An 18,175-nucleotide genomic window follows, 5' to 3' on the forward strand; every position below is an offset into this window, starting at 1 on the left:
CAAAGAATATGAAAACACTAATTACAAAAGATATATGCACTCCTATGTTTATTGCAGCATTACTTACAATAGCCAAAGTATGGAAGCAGCCCAAGTGTCCATCAATAGATGAATGGATAAAGACAATGTGGTATATGTATACACTGGAATATTAATTCAGCCATAAAAAGGAAAGAAATCTTGCCTTTTGCAATAACATGAATGGATCCAGAGAGTATAATGCTAAGTGAAATAAGTCAGCCAGAGGAAGACAAATGCCATGTGATTTCACTCATATATGGAATTGGAGAAAACAAAGCAAAACAAATGAACAAAGGAAAAATAAAAAGAGACTAAAAAAAAAAAAAGGGGAGACAAACCAAAAACCAGACTCTTAACTATAGAGAACAAGGGGAGGTGGGTTGGGGGGGGGGGATGGATGGAATAGGTTAAGGGCGTTAACAGTACACTTAACTTGGGGAGCACTGAGAATGTGTAGAACTTTTGAATCACTGTATTGTACACCTGAAACTAATTTAACACTGTATGTTAACTATATTGGGTTAAAAAAAAAGTAATTCTCTCACCTCTCTTGTTCACACTTAGCCCTCCTGCTAGTTCGTCATTGTATCTCTGTATCTATGAATAATGCAATAAATTGAGTTGATTCATAATCAAACAGGACTTCCTTTTTGCACTTAAAATAATATTAAAATAAAAGTAAACCTGAAGGAAAGAATTACCAGAATGCAGCCCTTTGCATAGTAGTTCAAGAATAAGGGAAGGGCAAGGAAGGGAAAGAAAGGGAAGGGGACTTCTTATTTTGTATACCGTAATGAAGTGGTTCATTAAAGTAATATAAAAACTTCTTTTCAGATTATGTACATTTGCATAAACGTGGTACACATTTTAAATGTTAGTGTTTTATGTCCTGTACTGTATTTAGCTAAGAATTTCAGAGTAAATTTCAGCATTAAAATACGTGTTTTAAGTGCCAGGTAATTACTCATTTGTAACCCCCCCTAAAAATATACCAGCAAAATGACTAAAACTGGTGGGGGTAGAAGTAGGTCATCTCCTAGTTAAGTAGAAAATTGCAGGGGCGCCTGGGTGGCGCAGTCGGTTAAGCGTCCGACTTCAGCCAGGTCACGATCTCGCGGTCCGTGAGTTCGAGCCCCGCGTCGGGCTCTGGGCTGATGGCTCGGAGCCTGGAGCCTGTTTCCGATTCTGTGTCTCCCTCTCTCTCTGCCCCTCCCCCGTTCATGCTCTGTCTCTCTCTGTCCCAAAATAAATAAAAACGTTGAAAAAAAAATTAAAAAAAAAAAGAAAATTGCACACTTGGTTTCTGGAAGACTTTGGTTTAAGCAGCTTTAAAAGGAAACATTTTGGGAGCACCTAGGTGGCTCAGTCGGTTAAGTGTCCGACTCTTGATCTCAGCTCAGGTCTTGATCTCAGGGTCGTGAGTTCAAGTTCTGTCTTGGGCTCTGTGCTGGGCATGAAGCCTACTTAAAATTTTTTTTAAAAAATTAGTAATTATCATTCACTGATAGGTACTCTTATTAGTCACTTGAATTGAGTGATACTCCTACTAGGTTCGTTCCAGGATTCAGACTTATATTTTTAGCCCAGCTGACATTAGGAATGATCATTACCATATATAATATACATTATACTTGCCTTGTACTTCCAACTCCAATAAATGAGAATAGTAAAATCAAAGTTGAATGCCTGGCAAAGAATTCGATTGGACACGATTGTGGTACAGGCTAGAGTCTATAAAAGCAGAAGAAAGTCTGTGTGCTTGGGGCATTTAAGCCTCTGCTTATAGCTACGTAGGTGTCCAGTGCCCCAATCCTTACTTCGAAGGAGCTATCTACTCTTGGCTTCTCAATACTTAGTTTCAAGCCCCCCCCCCCAAAAAAAATTTACACACACACACACACACACACACACACACATAATTATGCAAATTCTTGAAATTAGTTTTGAAGTGTTTACATTTCCTCAGTCGTATTTTTCCTTCATTTTGAATAGATATTACCTGTCCTCAATATTGCAGTTCTCTCAACCCCTGCCCACTGCAACTGACCGGGGTGAACACTATTCTCTTTTTTAAAATTTTTTTTCAACGTTTTTATTTATTTTTGGGACAGAGAGAGACAGAGCATGAACGGGGGAGGGGCAGAGAGAGAGGGAGACACAGAATCGGAAACAGGCTCCAGGCTCCGAGCCATCAGCCCAGAGCCTGACGCGGGGCTCGAACTCACAGACCCCGAGATCGTGACCCGGACCGCGAGATCGTGACCTGGCTGAAGTTGGAGGCTTAACCGACTGCGCCACCCAGGCGCCCCAACTCTTTTTTAAACAAAAAGACACTAAGTTCTGGTTTTATTCCTATCTCATAGCTTGCTCTCTCAGCCTCCTTTGTTGGCTCCTCCTGAGGATCTGATTAGTTGCATTGGTGTGCCTCAGGGCTTATCCCTTGCAATTCTGCTCTTTAACTGTTGATTTCCTGGCTTCATTGTATCAAATCTCATCTAAAATGTTGATGATTTCCAACTTGTCCTCTCTGAAACAAACTGTTGAGCTCAATTCAGCTGATCACTTAGAAATTCTGTATCTCAACCTTCCCATTTTCAAAACTAAGCTCATATTTTTCCTCCGGCTCCCCCAAAATAAAACCTAGTCTTCTTACTCGTCTCAGTTAATGCTCTCATTTTGTATGCTCTTGGATCAAAAAACTTCACCTTTCTTTTTTTCAAATGCTACATCTGGTTATTCAACTAAACCTGTGTGTTGTACCTACCAAATACATTCCTAGTGACTGACCTCTTCTTGTGACCTCCACTGCTGTCACCCTCGCCACCATCACTTCTTGGCTGCGTCTTGCCACAGCTTCTTTACAAGAATCCTAATTAAGACTTTTGGGGTTTGTTGTTGTTGTTGTTGTTGTTAGGTTTTTGTATTTATTTCCTCTGTCTGGATTGTATTTTCGTCAGTAAACTCCATGGCTTATATTCCTACTATCTTCGATCTTTAAGTGTTCCTTCTCAAAATTGCAACCATACCCCTACCCCAACAGCAATTTCTTTCCTTTATGCTAGTTTATTTTTCTTGAAAACACTCATTGACATCTGTTATACTATATACTTAGGTTATTTACTGACTTCTAATGTCCATCCAATAAAATATGTAAGTTTCACGAGGGCAGAAATTTTTATTTATTGTTGTGTTCCCTGTGCCTAGAACACACTGGCCTATTGAATTTGCTGCTATAGTTTCTGGCAGTCAGGTGAAAATTGGAAATATGGCCTTTTGCATAATTCTCATTATCTCATATAAATTCTGAGAAGGACGAAGTGTTGCCTTACAGTAAATTGTACAGGAAATACATGAGGTGGACCTTATAAAGTATATAGTAAACAACATGAAGAATGATGCCTTGATAATTTTAACAATAATTTCAGCGATATTATACCTGTCTTTACTTTTTATTTTAATAGTGTGTAATGGCTGAGGGCATAACGTGAAAGATATATATCCAGAACATAGAAGTCATCTGTAAAATAATTTGAAATGTTTTTGTAAAGGTGGCAGTTTAACATTAATGAGTAATTCTTTACTGCTATATAGCCTATGAAGCTACTCATGATATATATTATAACATTCAAATGTTTCACCTTGGTTTCAACATTATATATGAACAAAATTAATAATTGTTTACTCCGATTTCTTTTTGTCAATTGTTAATGAGTCAGTTCTGTAGAATGATGTTTATCATAGGGACATTTAAAAAATGCTAAAGATAAAAATTACCATAATAATAAAGGAACAAATAAATGCATTTTAGTATGTGATGAAATATTATTTATCATTTAAAGTTCATGTTTTCAAAAAATTTTGACTTTCTGAAAGTAGGGTACCAAAATGTCTTCCTGTCTGTTTTTCTATCTATAAAATTTTAAATGGAATAAAATGCACCAAAATGTTGCCTATATTTTTCTCTAGTTGTAAGGTTATGGTTGACTTTCAGTTTATTTTTTACTTTTGTGTAGTTTCCAGAATGTCTGTTGTGTTTGTAGAACTTTTGTAATGACAACAGAAGTAATACATATAATTTTTAAAGAATTAGGACTTCTTCCATATCTGTATTTTGCTTTTTGTTGCTCGATGACAAATAAGTATATTTTGTCAATCTTGAGTGGGCCACTAATAATTAATGAGAATAATTTTTAATACTGATATGCAATATGTTTTCACCTAACTTTTGTTTATCAAGTCGTTTGTAAAAGTGCATATCAGGATTGTATTTTTTTCCCCACAGACAGCCTTTTGATTGACTATCAGTTTACCTTCAGCTTATTACAGGAAGATGATCGCCACCATACTGCCATAAACTTCATAGCGAACCCAGAACAGGTGAGAAAATAATTTAACTTTTATAATTATTATATTACTATCTAGGGCTATACATTTTTGTCATTTTTATTGTAATTTTAACTGCTTCTCAGAATTATCTTACTACAGGGCTTTTGAAGAAAGACTTATCCTGTTAATTTTTTCTTTTTCATAAAACTTACGTATCCTTGTAATCTAGGGAGTTTAATATTTCAGATTCTGCAAAGTCCTACAATTTAAATTATACATTTTTCTTATTTTTTCAGTCTTATAGCAGTGTTTGTGTATGTAATTATGCTCTCAAACTCAGGGTAGCCTTATTTGAAAATAAAGCCCAGACATTAAAAACATGTTATATTAAATATGTTCCTTTTCTTATAAATCTACTGGTTTATCTAAGTTAGATGAATACTGGCTTCATTGTTATCATTTTTATTGAGATGCAATTGACATACTACATTGTATAAGTTTAAAGTGTATAATATGTTGCTTTGATACATTTATATATTGCAATATTACCATAATAGCATTAGCTAACACCTCTATTATGTTACATAATTATCATTTCTTTTTTGTGGTGGGACTAATTCAAATTTAATTTTAGTAACTTTGAAGTATATTATATTGTCCGTAATAACTATGCAGTGCATTTGATCTCCAGGACTTACTCATCTACTGGTTATAAATTTTTATCCTTAAACAACATCTGCCCAATTTCCCCAAGCCCCAGCCCCAAGGGGTTTTATGAGTTTGGCTTTTCTAGATTACACATGTAAATGGTATCCTTACAAGTATTTGTCTTTCTCTGTTGGACTTAACTCACTTAGCATAATGGAGTACTTGTTTTTTCAATCAATTTACTGCATCAGTGTTATAATTTTAAAACTTGATGAAGTTTAACTTTATGAAAGAATAATCATCAGTAATCACAGGAAAAGGCTCTAAGTTTGTTTGAAAGTAACACATGCATTCCCATCCATCTGAGACCTAATATAGTTAAAAAGTCAAAGGAATGGGAATATCAGCCATTTGGTTTATTTTGGTGGAGTTCTTGTTCTTTTGAAACTGAAAATAACTCTTTCAAATGAAGATGTTAGAAAAGTGAAGATGCTGGTGAAATATTTGAATCATTCTTTTTTATTTAATGTGGTTAGAACATTAACATCAGATCTACTCTCCTAAAAGTTTTTAAGAGTTCACATACAGTGATGTAAACTATAGATGCTATGTTGTACAGAAGTAGAACTTATTCTTCTTGCATAACTGAAACTTTCATCTGTTGAATAGTAATTCCTTATTCCCCCACCCACCCTTCCACCCCACCTCAGGCAATCACCAGTCTCTTCTCTGTATCTCTAAGATCAGGGTTTGGTTTTGTTTTGTTTAGATCACACATATAAATGAGATCTTATGGTATTTGTCTTCCTCTGACTTATTTCATCTAGCATAATACTCTCCAGGTCCATTCATGATGCAAATAGCAAAATATTTTTTATCGCAAACTACTATTCCCTTGTGTATTTATACCACAACTTTTTTGTCCATTCATGCATTGATGGACACTTATATACATTCCATAAGTTGGGTATTATAAATCATACTGCAATGAAGATGGGTTACTTTTTTTTGTTTTTCTTTTTTTTTTAATTTCCTTTAGATAAATTTTTGTTTTCTTTTTAGATAAATACTCAAAAGTGGAATTGATGGATCATATGGTAGTTTTATTTTTAATTTTTTCAGGAACTTCCATATTCTTTTCCATAGTGTCTGCACTAATTTACATTTCCACCAACAGTGCATAAGAGTCTCCTTTTTGCCACAACCTTGCAACACTTGTTATTTCTTGTCTTCTTGGTAATAGTCATTTGAACCAGTATGAGATGATATCTCATTATGGTTTTGATTAGCATTTCTGTGATGAATAGTGATGTTGGGCAGCCTTCTGTGGTCATCAGTATGTCTTCATTAGAATAAGTCACAGGAATAAAAGGTACAACAGGGGGAATACAGTCAATGACATTGTAATAATGTTGTATGGTGACAGATGGTAGCCGCACTTGTGGTTAGCATAGAGATGTTGAAACAGTATATGCACGTTTATACACAGACACTAATGTAACATTGTTTGTCAGCTATACCCAAAAAATTTTTTTAAAAGTCTATTCAGTTCCTGTGTCCATTTTCATTTTTATTTAAATTCCAATTAGTTAACATACAGTGTAATGTTAGTTTCAGACTTGAATTTAGCAATTCATCACTTAAATACAACGCCCAGTGCTCATGACAATGAGTGCCCTCTTTAATACCCACCACCATTTAAGCCATCCCCCTACCCACCTCCCCTACAGTAACCCTCAGATTGTTCTCCATAATTAAGAGTCTGTTTTCTGGTTTGCCTCTCTCTCTTCTCCCTCCCATGTTTATCTGTTTTGTTTTCAAATTCCACATGAGTGAAATCATATGGTGTTTGTCTTTCTCTGAGTTATTTTATTTTGCATAATACACTATAGCTCCATTCATGTTGTTGCAAATGGCAAGATTTCATTCTTTTTGATGACTGAGTGATATTTCATTGTATAGGTATACCACATCTACCTTATCCCTTCATCAGTCAGTGGACATCTAGGCTCTTTCCATACTTTGGCTATTATTGATAATGCTGCTATAAACATCAGGGTTCATGTATCCCTTTGAATCAGAATTTTTGTATCCTTTTGGTAAATACCTAGTAGTGCAATTGCTTGATCATAAGGTAGTTCTATTTTTAACTTTTTGAGAAACCTCCATCCTGTTTTCCAGAGTGGCTGTATCAGTTTGAATTCCTACCAAGATTGTAAGAGTTCCCCTTTCTCTGGAGCCTCACAAACATCTGTTCTTTCCTGTGTTGTTAATTTTAGCCATTCTGACAGGTGTGAGGAGGTATCTCATCATAGTTTTGACATGTATTTCCCTGATGGTGAATGATGCTGAGCATTTTTTCGGGTGTCTGTTGGTCATCTATGTCTTCTTTGGAAAAATGTCTATTCATTTCTTCTGCCTGTTTTTTAACTGGATTATTAATTTTGGAGTGTTGACTCTGATAAGTTCTTTATAAGTTTTGGATTCTAATCCTTTATCAGATGTGTCATTTCCAAATATCTTCTCCCATTGCAGTAGGTTGCCTTTTAGTTTTGTTGATTCTTTCCTTTGCTGTGCAGAAGCTTTTTATCTTGATGAAGTCCCAATAGTTTATTTTTGCTTTTGTTTCCCTTTCGTAAGGAGACATATCTAGTAAAAGTTGCTAGTGCTGATGTCAAAGAGAATACTTCCTGTGCTCTCCTCTAGGATTGTGATAGTTCCCTGTCTCAGATTTAGGTCCTTTATCCATTTTGAACTTATTTTTGTATATGGTGTAGAAAAGTGGTCCAATTTCGTTCTTCTGCATGTGACTATCCTATCCAGTTTTCCCTTCACCATTTGCTGAAGAGATTTTTTTCCATTGGATAATCTTTCCTGCTTTGTCGAAGAATAGTTGACCATATAAATGTGAGTTCATTTCTGAGTTTTCTATTTTGTTTCATTTATCTGTGTTTCTGTTTTTGTGCCAGTACCATACTGTCTTGATGATTACAGCTTTGTAATATAACTTGAAGTGTGGAATTGTGATGCCTCCAGCTTTGCTTTGCTTTTCAAAATTTTTAGGGGTCTTTGTGGTTCCATACACATTTTAGGATTGTTTGTTCTAGTTCTGTGAAAAACGCTGGTGGCATTTTTTTTTTTTCAACGTTTATTTATTTTTGGGACAGAGAGAGACAGAGCATGAACGGGGGAGGGGCAGAGAGAGAGGGAGACACAGAATCGGAAACAGGCTCCAGGCTCCGAGCCATCAGCCCAGAGCCCGACGCGGGGCTCGAACTCACAGACCGCGAGATCGTGACCTGGCTGAAGTCGGACGCTTAACCGACTGCGCCACCCAGGCGCCCCTCGCTGGTGGCATTTTGATAAGGATTGCATTAAATGTGTATACTGGTTTGGGTAGTATAGACGTTTCAACAACAATTGTTCTTCTAATCCATCAGCATGGAGCGTTTCTCCATTTCTTTGTGTCATCTTTAATTTCTTTCATAAGTGTTCTATAGTTTTTGGAGTACAAACCTTTTACTTCTTTGCTTAGGTTTATTCCTAGGTATTTTATGGTTTTGGTGCATTTGTAAATGGGATCAATTCCTGGATTTCTCTTTCTGCTCGCTTCCTTATTGATGTATAGAAATACAACAGATTTCTGTATATTGATTTTGTATCCTGCAACTTTACTGAATTTATTTATCAGTTCTAGCAATTTTTTTGGTGGAATCTTACAGGCTTTCTCTGTACAGTATCATGTCATCTGCAAGTTGTGAATTTTACTTCTTCCTTGCTGATTTGGGTGACTTTTATTTCTTTGTTGTCTGATTGCTGTGGCTAGGACTTCGAGTTCTTTGTTAAAAAAGAGTGGTGAGATGTACCTATGTCTTGCTCCTGACTGTAGAGGAAAAGGCCTCAGTTTTTCTCCATTGAGGAGGATATTAGCTGTGGATTTTTCATATGTAGCCTTTATTATGTTGAGGTATATTCCATTTAAACATACTTTTTGAGGGCTTTTTATAATGAATGGATATTGTACTTTGTCAAATGTTTTTTTCTGCATTTATTGAAATAATCATATGATTTTTATCCTTTGCTTTATTAATGTATTGTATCACATTGATTGATTTGCAAATATTCAACTACCCTTGAAACCCAGGAGTAAATCCCATGTTATCATGGTGAATGATTGTTTGAATGTATTGTTGGATTCAGTTTTCTAGTATTTTATTGAGATTTTTTACATCTATGTTCATTAGAGATATTGGCCTGTTCTCTCTTTTGTCTTTATCTGGTTTTGGTATCAGGGTAATGCTGGCCTCATAAAATGAATTTGGAAGGTTTTCCTCCTTTTCTATTTTTTGGAATATTTTTTGAAGAGTAGGTATTAACTCTTTTAAGTGTTTAGTAGACTTCACCATCTGTTCTTGGACTTTTATTTGATGGGAGGTATTTGATTACTGACTTAGTTTCTTTGCTGATTGTTGGTCTCTTCACATTTTCTATTCCTTTCTGTTTGAGTTTTGATAGTTTATATGTTTCTGGATTTTATCAGTTTCTTAGTTTGTCCAATTTGTTTTTCATATTATTATCTTATAATTGTTTGAATTTCTGTGGTGTTGGTTGTTATTTCTTTTCTCTCATTTGTGATTTATTTATTTGTTTTTTTTTTCTCTTTTCTTTTTGATATATCTCACTAGGGATTTACCAATTTTATTAATTCTTTCAAAGAACCAGCTCCTAGTTTCATGGATATGTTCTATTGGTTTTTAGTTTCTATATCATTTATTTCTGCTCTAATCTTTATTATTTCCCTTCTGCTGCTGCTTCACCTTCATTTGTGCCTTTTCTGCCTCCTTTAGGTATGAGGTTAGGTTTTTTATTTGAGATTTTACTTTCTCCTTGAGGTAGGCCTGTATTGCTATAAACTTACCTCTTAGGACCACTTTTGCTGCATTCCAAAGGTTTTAGACCATTCTGTTTTCATTTTCATTTGTTTCCATGTATTTTAAAATTTCTCCTTTGATTTCTTCTTTGACCCATTCATTGTTTGGTAGCATGTTGTTTAATCTCCATGTATTTATGCTTTTTTCAATTTTTTTCTTGGGGTTGACTTCTAGCTTCATAGCATTATGTTCAGGAAAGATACATGGTATGATTTCAGTCTTTTTATATTTGTTGAGGCCTGTTTTGTGACCTAGTATGTGATCTATTCTGGAGAATGTTCCATGTGCACTTGAAAAGAATGTATGCTTTGTTGTTTTATGATGGAATGTTCTGTTTTGTGTGTCATTCGGAGCCATTTTTTCCTTGTTGATTTTCTGTTTAGATGATTTGTCCATTGGTATAAGTGGGGTGTTAAAGTCCCATAATATTATTGTATTATTATATGTTATTTCCTTTATATTTGTTATTAATAGTTTTTTTTAAATATTTGGGTGCTTTCATGTTGGGTGCATAAATATTTAAAGTTGTTATATTTTCTTGTTGGATTCTCCTCTTTATGGTTGTATGGTGTCCTTCATTGTCTCTCGTTACAGTCTTTGTTGTAATGTCTAGTTTGTGCAATATAAGTATTGCTACTCTGCCTTTCCTTTGACACCTTCTTCCGTGATAAATGTTTCTCCAACCCCTCACTTTAAATCTGCAGGTGTCTTGGGGCGCCTGGGTGGCTCAGTCGGTTGAGCGGCCGACTTCGGCTCAGGTCATGATCTCACGGCCCGTGAGTTCGAGCCCCGCGTCAGGCTCTGTGCTGACAGCTCAGAGCCTGGAGCCTGTTTCAGATTCTGTGTCTCCCTGTCTCTGACCCTCCCCCGTTCATGCTTTGTCTCTCTCTGTCTCAAAAATAAATAAACGTTAAAAAAAAATAAATAAATCTGCAGGTGTCTTTAGGTCTAAAATTAGTCCCCTCTAGGCAGCATATTGATGGATATTATTTTTTTTATTCATTCTGATGCCCTGTGTTGTATCTTTTGATGGGAGCATTTATCCATTTACATTAAAAATGATTATTGACAGAAATGTATTTATTGCCATTTTATTACTTTTTTTGTTGTTTCTGGAGATTTTCTCTAACTCTTTCTTGTCTTTGTCACTCTTGGTCTTTCCTTTCCATTCATAGAGGCCCCTTTAATATTTCTTGCAGGGCTTGTTTAGTGGTTACTAACTCCTTTAGTTTTCATCTTGGAAACTCCTTATCTTTTCTTCTATTTTAAGTGAAAGCCTTACGACCTAGAGAATTCTTGCCTGTAGATTTCTCCCATTCAGCACTTTGAACATATCATGCCACTCCCTTCTGTCTTGCCAAGTTTCTGTTGAGAAATTTCCAGCCAGCCTTATGGATCTTCCCTTCTAAGTTAAGGATGTATTTTGTCTTGCTGCTGTTAAGATTTTTATTTATCACTATATTTTGTAAAATTAATTACAGTATGTCTTGTATGTCTTGTATATCCTGCTTTTGTTGATTTTTATGGAAGTTCTCTGTGCTTTCTGGATCTGGATGTCTGTTTCCTTCCTCAGATTAGGGAAGTTTGAGCAATTATTTCGTCAGGTAACTTTTCTGCCCCCCTTTTCTCTCTCTTCTTGTTTTGGAACTTATGTAACACTAATGTTAATATGTTTGATAGAGTCACTGAGTTCCTTAAGTCTACTTTCATGTTGCGTACTTCTTTCTTTTGTTCAGCTTCATTTTCTAATATTTTGTCTTCTAGGTCACTAGTCATTCTTCTGTTTCTTCCAATCTGATATTCATTGCATCAAGCCTGTTACCAATCTCTCCATCTCAGATTGATTCTTTTTTAACTCTTTTATCTCTGTGGTAAGGGTCTCACTAATGTCTTCTATACTTTTCTCAAGCCCAGTGAGTGTCCTTATGATTATTGCTTTAAAGTTTCCATCAAGCATGTTACTTATACCTGTTTCACTTAGATCTCTGCCCATGACCTTATCTTGTTTTTTCATTTGCGATGAATTCCTCCATCTTGGCATTTTGTATAAGTCTCTGCCTTCTTCTCTGTGTTAGAAAAGACAGGTCTCTTCCTCCTTAAAGTAATGGCTTATGAATAACAGGTAATTTAGTGTCCAGAGTGTGAGACTTCAGGAAGTTTTCCTGATGTGTGCTGAATGTGCTCTGCTATTGTGTTTTGGCTGTTATATCCTTTAGGCCAGTCATTTTTGTAGAGGCTCTTGTTGCCTGCTGTGGAAAGTATTTGGTCCCTGGTCTGAATGTGGCAAGTTTTAGCTAGGTGAAATGAGACCTGACACCACCTCCACCAGAACTAAGGCCCTGCAGAACTCTAATCGGGAGACATGATGTGGGTAGGGGGTTTGTGCTGGTCTTTGAGAAGGGGCCTGCTTCACTGGGACTGAGACAAGCTTGACTGAGAAGGTCAGTCCTGTCAGAGTGCAGGGGTGTGGGACTTGGTATAAGCAAGTTAGACAGCCAGTGTGGGTGCTTCCCTCAGGTTGCTCTGTGATTCTACTGAGGGGCAATGAAGGGAAATGGCCAGTTCCTTTGTTCCTGGAGAAGTGTCTCCATAAACACTGCCTGTTAGAGATGAGATCCATGAAGACAGAATAATCCTACTGCTGTATTCCCCAGGTGTTCTTCAGATCACTGTTTCTATGCTGACTTTCCCTGGATTGTTTGCCTGCTTTCTCTCAAGGAGCAGCCCAGTGGCCTTTGGGCCCATCCCCACCAAGCCCAGTGACCTTTAAAACTCTAGACTTTAAGCCCCAGTAGTTGCAAGAACTCATGTAATTCAGCCTCTCTCATTTTCCAAGGCAATAGCTTTGTAGAAATGTTCTCCTTGTGTGTTCTCCTGCATGCTCCTCTCTCTCTCTCACTCTTCTCCATGACCACAGCTTCCTCCCCTCTATAGCACCTGCTATCCCTTTCTCCCCTAAACCACGTCTCCACACTTCCTACTTTCTTTGATGTGACCTCTTCTCTCCCTTTAGTTGGGACGTTTGTTATGTCAGTCTTCAGGTTGATTTCTGGGGTATTTATGATGATTTGATAGTTATCTAGTTGTGTTCATGGGAAGAAACAAGCCTAGGGTCCTCCTATCTGACATCATTTTCCTACGTAGTCTCTTTAATCTACTTTGAGTTGTTTTCTGTATATGGTGTAAGATAAGTGCTCTAGACTGAATGTTTGTGTCCCCCCCCCCCCCCTCCAGCCCCCAAATCATGTGTTAAATCCTAATGCTCAATGTAATGCTATTTAGAAATGAGACATGTGGGAGGTAACTAGGTCATGAGGGTGGAGCCCTCATAAATGGGATTGGTACCCTCACAAAAGAGGCCCTAAAGAGTTCCCTCACCTCCTTTTGCCATGTGAGGGCACAGTGAGAAGAGGATTGTCTATGTACTATGAAGTTGGCCTCAACAGACACCAACTTTTCCAGCACCTTTATCTTGGGATTCCCAACCTCCACTTGTGTGAGAAATATAATTCTTCTGTTTGTAGTCACTGCCCATGTGCTAGTCTGTGGTATTTTTGTTATCACAGCCCTAGTGCACTAAGATAGTTAGGATACAATTTCATTCTCTCTATGGGGATATCCAGTTTTCCCAACACCATTTGTTGAAGAGACTGTCCTTTTCCTCATTGTATATTTTTGGCATCCTCGTTGATGATTACTTTACCATGTATGTGTGGGTATATTTCTGGGCTTTCTATTTATTATGTTGGACCATATGTCTGTTTTTATGCCAGTACCCTATTTTTAATTACCATAGCTTTCTAATATATTTTGAAATCAGGATACTTAATGCTTACAGTTTTGTTCTTCTTTCTCAGGACTGTTTTAGCTTTGGGGGTCTTTTATGATTCTATATAAATTTATTTTTTTAATTGTTTTTATTTTTATTTTTATTTTTCATTTTTTAATTTACATCCAGGTAGTTAGCATATAGGGAGTAGATTCCAATGATTCATCCCCTATGTATAATATCCAGTGTTCATCCCAACAAGTGTCTTGCTTAATGCCCCTTACCCATTTAAGCCCATCTCCCCCCACCCACAACCCCTCCAGCAACCCTCAGTTCTCTATATTTAAATGAATTTCTTATGTTTTGTCCCCTACCTGTTTTTATATTACTTTTGCTTCCCTTCCCTTATGTTCACCTGTTTTGTATCTTAAATTACACATATGAGTGAAATCATATGATATGTGTCTTTCTCTGATTTCGCTTTGCATAGTAACCTCTAGTTCTATCCACGTACTTGCAAATGGCAAGGTTTAGTTCTTTTTGATTGCCATGTAATACCCCATTATATATATATAATGTTTACATACACACACACACACACATATGTGTGTGTGTATATATACACACACATTTGTATATATGTATATACACACACACACACTACATTTTGATTTATTTTTTTGATCCATTAGTTCAGAAATGTTTTATTTAATTTCTACATGTTTTTGAACTACCAATTTTTCTCCTGCTGTTGATTCCTAGTTTAATTCCCTTGTGGTCAGAAAAGATAATTGATACATTTTCAGTCATCTTAGATTTGTTAAGAGTTTTTTTGTGACCTAACGTGATATATTTTGGAGACTATCCCATGTATACATGAACAGAATATGTATTCTGCTGCTCTTTGTGGAATTATATTTCTGTCTCTGTTAAGTACATGTTCTGAGTGTTGTTTGACTCCACTTTCTCCTTACTGATTTTCTCTTTCTATCCACTGTTGAAAGGATGTTATTGGAGCCTCTTACTATTATTTTGTTCCATCTGTTGTCCCCTTAAGTTGTATCTATGTTCGTTTCTATATTTAGCTGCTATCATAGTGGGTACGTGTGTGTGTGTGTGTGTGTGTGTGTGTGTGTGTGTGTGTGTGTGTATAATTTATTATAGTTATACCTTCCTGATGAATTGACCCATTTATCATTATACAGTGTCCTTGTTTGTCTCTTGTTAAAGTTTTTTACTTATAGTCTGTTTTGTCTTATATAAGTATAGCTACCTCTTCCCTCTTTTGTTTCTTATTTGCATGGAATATCCTTTCCCATCCCCTCACTTTTAGTCTGTAAGTGTCTATAAATCTGAAATGAGTCTCTTTTAGACAGCATTGTGTTGGGTATTGTTTTTTTTAATCCACCTGTCTACTTTATATCTTTTGATTGGGGAGTTTAATAGATTTATGTTTAAAGTAATTATTGATAGGAGAGGACTTACTATTTCCATTTTGTTAATTGTTGTCTGTCTTTTAGTTAGTGTGTGTGTGTATGTGTGTGTTGTTGTTGTTGTTCCTTTTTTCACTCTTGAAGGCTTTGTTTTTTATTGATTTTTTTTTGTAGTGATATGCTTTGTATGCTTTGATTTCTTGCTCCTTTTCTTTTGTGCATCTTATGTATGCATTTTCTTTGTAGTTATCATGAATTTTACATATAGTTATAACTGTTTTAGGGCGGCTGGGCGGCTCAGTCGGATAGACATCCAACTTCAGCTCAGGTCATGATCTCGCTGCTCATAAGTTCAAGCCCCATGTTGAGCTCTGTGCTGACAGCTCAGATCCTGGAGCCTGCTTCAGATTCTGTGTGTCTTTCTCTCTGCTCCTCCCCCACTCATACTCTGTCTCTGTCTCTCTCTTTCTCCCTCTCTCAAATATGAAAAAATAAAACCTAAAAAACAAATAAGTAAATAAAAACAGTGTTTTAAGCTGATGAACCTTAACTTCAACCACATGCCAAAACTCTATACTCTTAACCTGTCTATCCCCTCTCTCCACTCTGTTATTGATCTTATAACAATTAACATTTTTTTTATAAATCAGATCTAGTTATGATGAGCTCCCTCAATTTCTGTTTGTCTAGGAAAGTCTTCATGTCTCAAGTTTTTTTAAGGACAGTGTTACCAGGAATAGTATTCCTCTTTGGTACATTTTTTCTTTCAAAACTTTTAATAGGGCTTCTTTGTATATAAGTAACTTTACTCTTTCTTGCTTTCAAAATCCTGTCTTTGACTTTTAACAATTTTATTTGATTTCTTTATGTTCATCTTCCTTTTGTTTTCTTCAGCTTGATGAATCTAGATGTTTGTACTTCTTAGATTTGGGACATTTTAGGCCATTATTGCTTTAAATAAATAAATTTCTGCCCCTTTCTTTCTCTTCTCTAAGATCTATATTATATATATATGTAATATATATTAGTTATATTATATATGTAATATATATGTGTGTGTGTGTATGTGTGTGTGTATATATATATATATATATATATATATATATATATAATTTTTTTTCCTTGATTGTATTCCATAAGTCCATTAGGCTTTCTTCACTCTTTTTCTTTCTCTTTGCTTTTTGTTCCTTTGGCTAGTTAACTTCAGATGATTTGAGTTCATGGATTCTTTCTTCTACTTGGTCAAGTTTGTCATTAAAACTATATATTGAATTTTTCAGTTAATTTATTGTATTCTTCTGCTCCAGAATTTCTGTGGTTCCTTTTTATAGTTCTGTCCCTGTCTGTTGCATTGACATTTTGTTCATATATTGTTTCCTTGGTTTCATTTAATTGTCTTTCTGTGGTCTCTTATTCCTTCCTTATTACTTCTTTAATACAATTATTTTGAATCATTTGGCAGACAATTCCAGATCTCCATTTCTTTAGGGTCAGTTACTGGAGATTTATTTTGTTCCTTTGGTTATGTCATATTTCTCCCATACTTAATTTCCCTTGTAGCTTTGCACTGGTGTCTGTGCTTTTGAAGAAACAACTACTTTTCCCAGTCTTTATTGACTGGCTTCAAAGGGAAAGACCATCAATTAGCCCAGCTAGAAGATACTGGGAGCATCAGAAACCTTTTCTGTGATTAATCATGTTCCACAACTTTTCCTTTTCTTCAAAGGGGAGTAGTCTTAGGGTTACACACCTTCTCTCAGTTTCACAGAGCAATTCTGGCTGTAGTGAGCTGCCTTTTTCCCCTTGGGCGGTACACAGAAAATTCATGGTGTTGGATGCACATTCCATTCTCTTCCTTCCTGGAGGAGAAGTCTCAAGGTTGCGCACCTTCTCCTAATCTTGCGGAGCCATGCCAGCAGCAGTAAGCCACCCACTTGCTTTCTTTATTTTTAGCTACTGTCAGATGTCCAAACTATGCTTGTTCTCTTAGTGCTCTGGGTGAGGTAAATCAGAAACAGATCCTTTAGGCAGTGCAATGAAAGGCCAGGGATGTTGGATATATGCTACATTCTCTCTCTTCCCTGTGGGAGAAGTCAAAGCCAAGGTGTTCTCTGTAATGCTGAGTGCTGCCTTGGGGCAGAGGCTGAAATGAGTAAAGTGAAATTGTTCTTCTTACTGATTATAATGTGGCTCTTCATTTTATATTAATCTTTGGTACTGGAACTTTTTAACTAGATTTTGATTCTTTCATAAAGTTATTTTGGCCCATACAACATTGTTAAATCAGTGTTTTAATGGAGGATAAGGGCTGTGACTTCCTATTTCACCATCTTACTAATGTCACTTTCTTTTGCTGTTTTTTAATTATATCTTAATCTGTCTTTTAAGTCCATATCATATATTTTAATAGTTTTTTTAAATAGGTGAAACCTCAAAATATATCTTGCCATTTGCTAGCTTCTCTAAAGTATTTTATTGGACTTGCCAACAAATAATACAATTTCTTAAATTTTTCTTTCACAGTAAAGTAGGGTCTCTTCTCAAAAAGTAGAACAGTTCATTTAATGTTATGCCTTATTCTTTAGATTTTAAGAAGTGTCTATATTCTTTGGAATACATTTAACGTTTTGACTTTTAAATAAGAATTTTAAAGTATGATGTTTTAAGTATAACCTTCTTTTTACTTATATTGTGTTTTTTTTAACCAAGACATTAGAAATGTCAGAAACCCCATTGTTCACTGTAATAAGAAAGATTTTATAAATGCACCGTAATCACCATTGACTTCTTTTTCATTGTAAAATATACATAAAATAAAATTTATAATTTTAATCATTTTTAGGTATACCATTCGGTGGCATTAAGTACAATTACAGTGTTGTGCAACTCATCACCACTATCTATCACCAATTTTTTTTTATCATTCCAAACAGAATTTCTGTCTCCATTAAGCAATAATTCCTCATTTCTTCCCTTCGCCACAGCCCCTTTATTCTACTTTCTGTCTCTGAATTTGTATATTCTAAGTACCTCACATGTACAACCAT

The 18,175-nt window shown here is 35.7% G+C and overlaps 1 protein-coding gene across 2 annotated transcripts in view; it reads left to right on the forward strand.

Moving 5' to 3' along the window:
• Positions 1-18,175, forward strand: part of ATRNL1 (attractin like 1) — a 779,266-nt gene that overhangs the window by 282,696 nt on the left and 478,395 nt on the right. For both annotated transcript variants that reach the window (XM_047073493.1, XM_047073492.1), the window contains one exon: positions 4,304-4,398. In XM_047073493.1, coding sequence (XP_046929449.1) covers positions 4,304-4,398 — 95 coding nt within the window. The remainder of the gene's footprint in view (positions 1-4,303; positions 4,399-18,175) is intronic.

Source organism: Lynx rufus, unplaced genomic scaffold (genome assembly GCF_022079265.1).
Source record: "Lynx rufus isolate CCGP_SWC_20201006 ecotype Redwood Valley unplaced genomic scaffold, mLynRuf1.p SCAF_11, whole genome shotgun sequence".
Lineage (NCBI taxonomy): Eukaryota > Metazoa > Chordata > Mammalia > Carnivora > Felidae > Lynx > Lynx rufus.